This window comes from Primulina huaijiensis, chromosome 6, assembly GCF_012295235.1.
Source record: "Primulina huaijiensis isolate GDHJ02 chromosome 6, ASM1229523v2, whole genome shotgun sequence".
In the NCBI taxonomy this organism is placed as follows: domain Eukaryota; kingdom Viridiplantae; phylum Streptophyta; class Magnoliopsida; order Lamiales; family Gesneriaceae; genus Primulina; species Primulina huaijiensis.
The window spans coordinates 1,672,576-1,674,494 of record NC_133311.1 but is presented as its reverse complement, the minus strand read 5'-3'; the positions used below and the strand labels follow the sequence as shown (position 1 = coordinate 1,674,494).

The 1,919-nt window shown below is 35.6% G+C and overlaps 1 protein-coding gene across 1 annotated transcript; it reads left to right on the top strand.

Moving 5' to 3' along the window:
• The first annotated feature begins 51 nt into the window (after positions 1–51).
• LOC140978967 (probable glutathione S-transferase) lies at positions 52–1,529 on the top strand. Its single transcript, XM_073444267.1, has 2 exons — positions 52–373; positions 961–1,529. The coding sequence occupies exons 1-2, from the start codon at positions 62–64 to the stop codon at positions 1,315–1,317; spliced, it is 669 nt and encodes a 222-aa protein (XP_073300368.1). The 5' UTR covers positions 52–61; the 3' UTR covers positions 1,318–1,529.
• Positions 1,530–1,919: the final 390 nt, after the last annotated feature.

The window sequence follows — 1,919 nt, the reverse complement described above, 5'->3', positions numbered from 1 at the left end:
GCCTTCATTTTTTGGATATAAAAACATATATTTTTTGATTAAATTTGAGCGAGAATTTGTAATGGCGGAAGTGAAGTTGTTTGGTTTTTGGGGAAGCCCGTATAGCCGAAGAGTTGAAATGGCTCTAAAACTGAAGGGTGTGGAATACGAATACGTAGAAGAAGATCTGAATAATAAGTCCCCTCAGCTTCTTCAGTATAATCCAGTTCACAAAAAAGTTCCCGTGCTGCTGCACAATGGTAAGCCGATTGTCGAATCGTTGGTGATTCTTGAATACATAGATGAAACTTGGGGAGATGGGCCATCCATCTTGCCCAAAGATCCTCACCTCAGAGCCGTGGCGCGTTTCTGGGCTAAATTCCTGGATGAGAAGGTACTGTTTTATATATATANAACAGAAGATCAGAAAAGATTGAGCTTATGGGAGGAAATTTCTATTTTACTTTTGTGTTGGGATTATTGAAGTGAATTCGATTATTTTCCTTATTTGAATGGATTAGTTTGTTTTCTATAAATTCACAAGTTTGTTTGTTTGTTTATATATCTTTTTCTGTTTCGAAAATAAATTAGTGTTGACTCGATCTCTTCAAAATCTTGGCCGTTCCATCGATCAGAAATTCAGTTGAGTTTATCTTGGTTTTGACAATACGTTGAGGTCTTAGTCAGACTGTTATTTGTCAAAGTTATCTGTCAATTTATCATCTTTTGTACATTATTTGTGTTGTTTTTTTCTTCTAATTTTAGTCATTTTTCATGGGATGGCTGATGTTCCATCGGAAAAATGATACGTATCGTCGAAAAATAAAGACGTGTAAATACTTCGGTGATAAAAGGACGAAGATCGAAATTTTTTTTTTGTAAATCAGTGAATTAAGATTGTGAATTTTAATATGTCCCGCTGTTCTCCTGTGTGCAAGCAAGTGCCATAAGATGTGAGCTGAATAACTTGTTATAATTCAGTGCTTGCCAGCATGTAGCAAGGCTTACTTGAGTGCAGGGGAGGAGCAACTGAAAGCCAAGGAAGAAGCGGAAGAATTGCTAAAAGTTCTTGACAATGAGGTAAAAGGCAAGAAACTCTTCGGAGGAGATAGCATCGGGCTGGTTGATATTGCTGCCAATTTTGTTGCGTATTGGCCTGTTATTATTGCTGAAACACTGGGAGTTGAGCTCATTACAAAAGATAAGTTCCCGAATTTGTGTGCGTGGATGGACGAATACGTCAACTCGAACTTTTTTAAGGAGCATTTGCCTGATCGGGATAAGTTGGCGGCACATATCAGGACTTGGTTTCAGAAGACCAGTCAAGTTAAACGATAGCCATCGATCGTTCAAGTCGCTGGAGTAAACTAGAATTGTTGCAATTTCTCGCTTATTTTCTGTGTCGTCTCATTCCATAAATTAGGCCTTTTTCCCCGCATATTTAATTAACTCAGTTTTCATCTTAAGAGTGTTTCGTATTGAGTACCTTTGTTTCATTCCATAATGAGAATGTTATGAAATAATTTATTGATATTTGGATAATCTCCGGAGTGTTTGACAAAAACAAAAAATAATATCCTCGAACCAAGCAGTAGCACATATGTATCTCCTTTGTCTGAAAAATATATTCTGAACAGCTTAAGTAATTTTGGTCTATAAGTTGTGTGAAATTTAGATCAATAAATGTTTTCCTCCCTCTCGAAACTTCCCCCTTGGAAAGACATTTTCTTTTTTAATAACACTAGTATTCCACCCGTGCGATGCACGGAGTGTTATTTTATATAATTAATTATTAAAATTAATTTGCATGATAATTTGTTTACTTTCTCTATAACGTGACTTTTTATCAAAGTGAAATGTTTATTGTTTTCATATACATATAGATCTTAACAATGAAACACTGAATAAAAGAGCCATTTTTGTATTTCGGCTGAAANGAA

Excerpts from the sequence above, each read along its gene's own strand:
- LOC140978967 (XM_073444267.1), top strand. The coding sequence starts at position 62 with ATGGCGGAAGTGAAGTTGTTTGGTTTTTGGGGAAGCCCGTATAGCCGA. Across the intron at positions 374-960 it reads CTAAATTCCTGGATGAGAAG|TGCTTGCCAGCATGTAGCAA; the intron begins GTACTGTTTTAT and ends GTTATAATTCAG.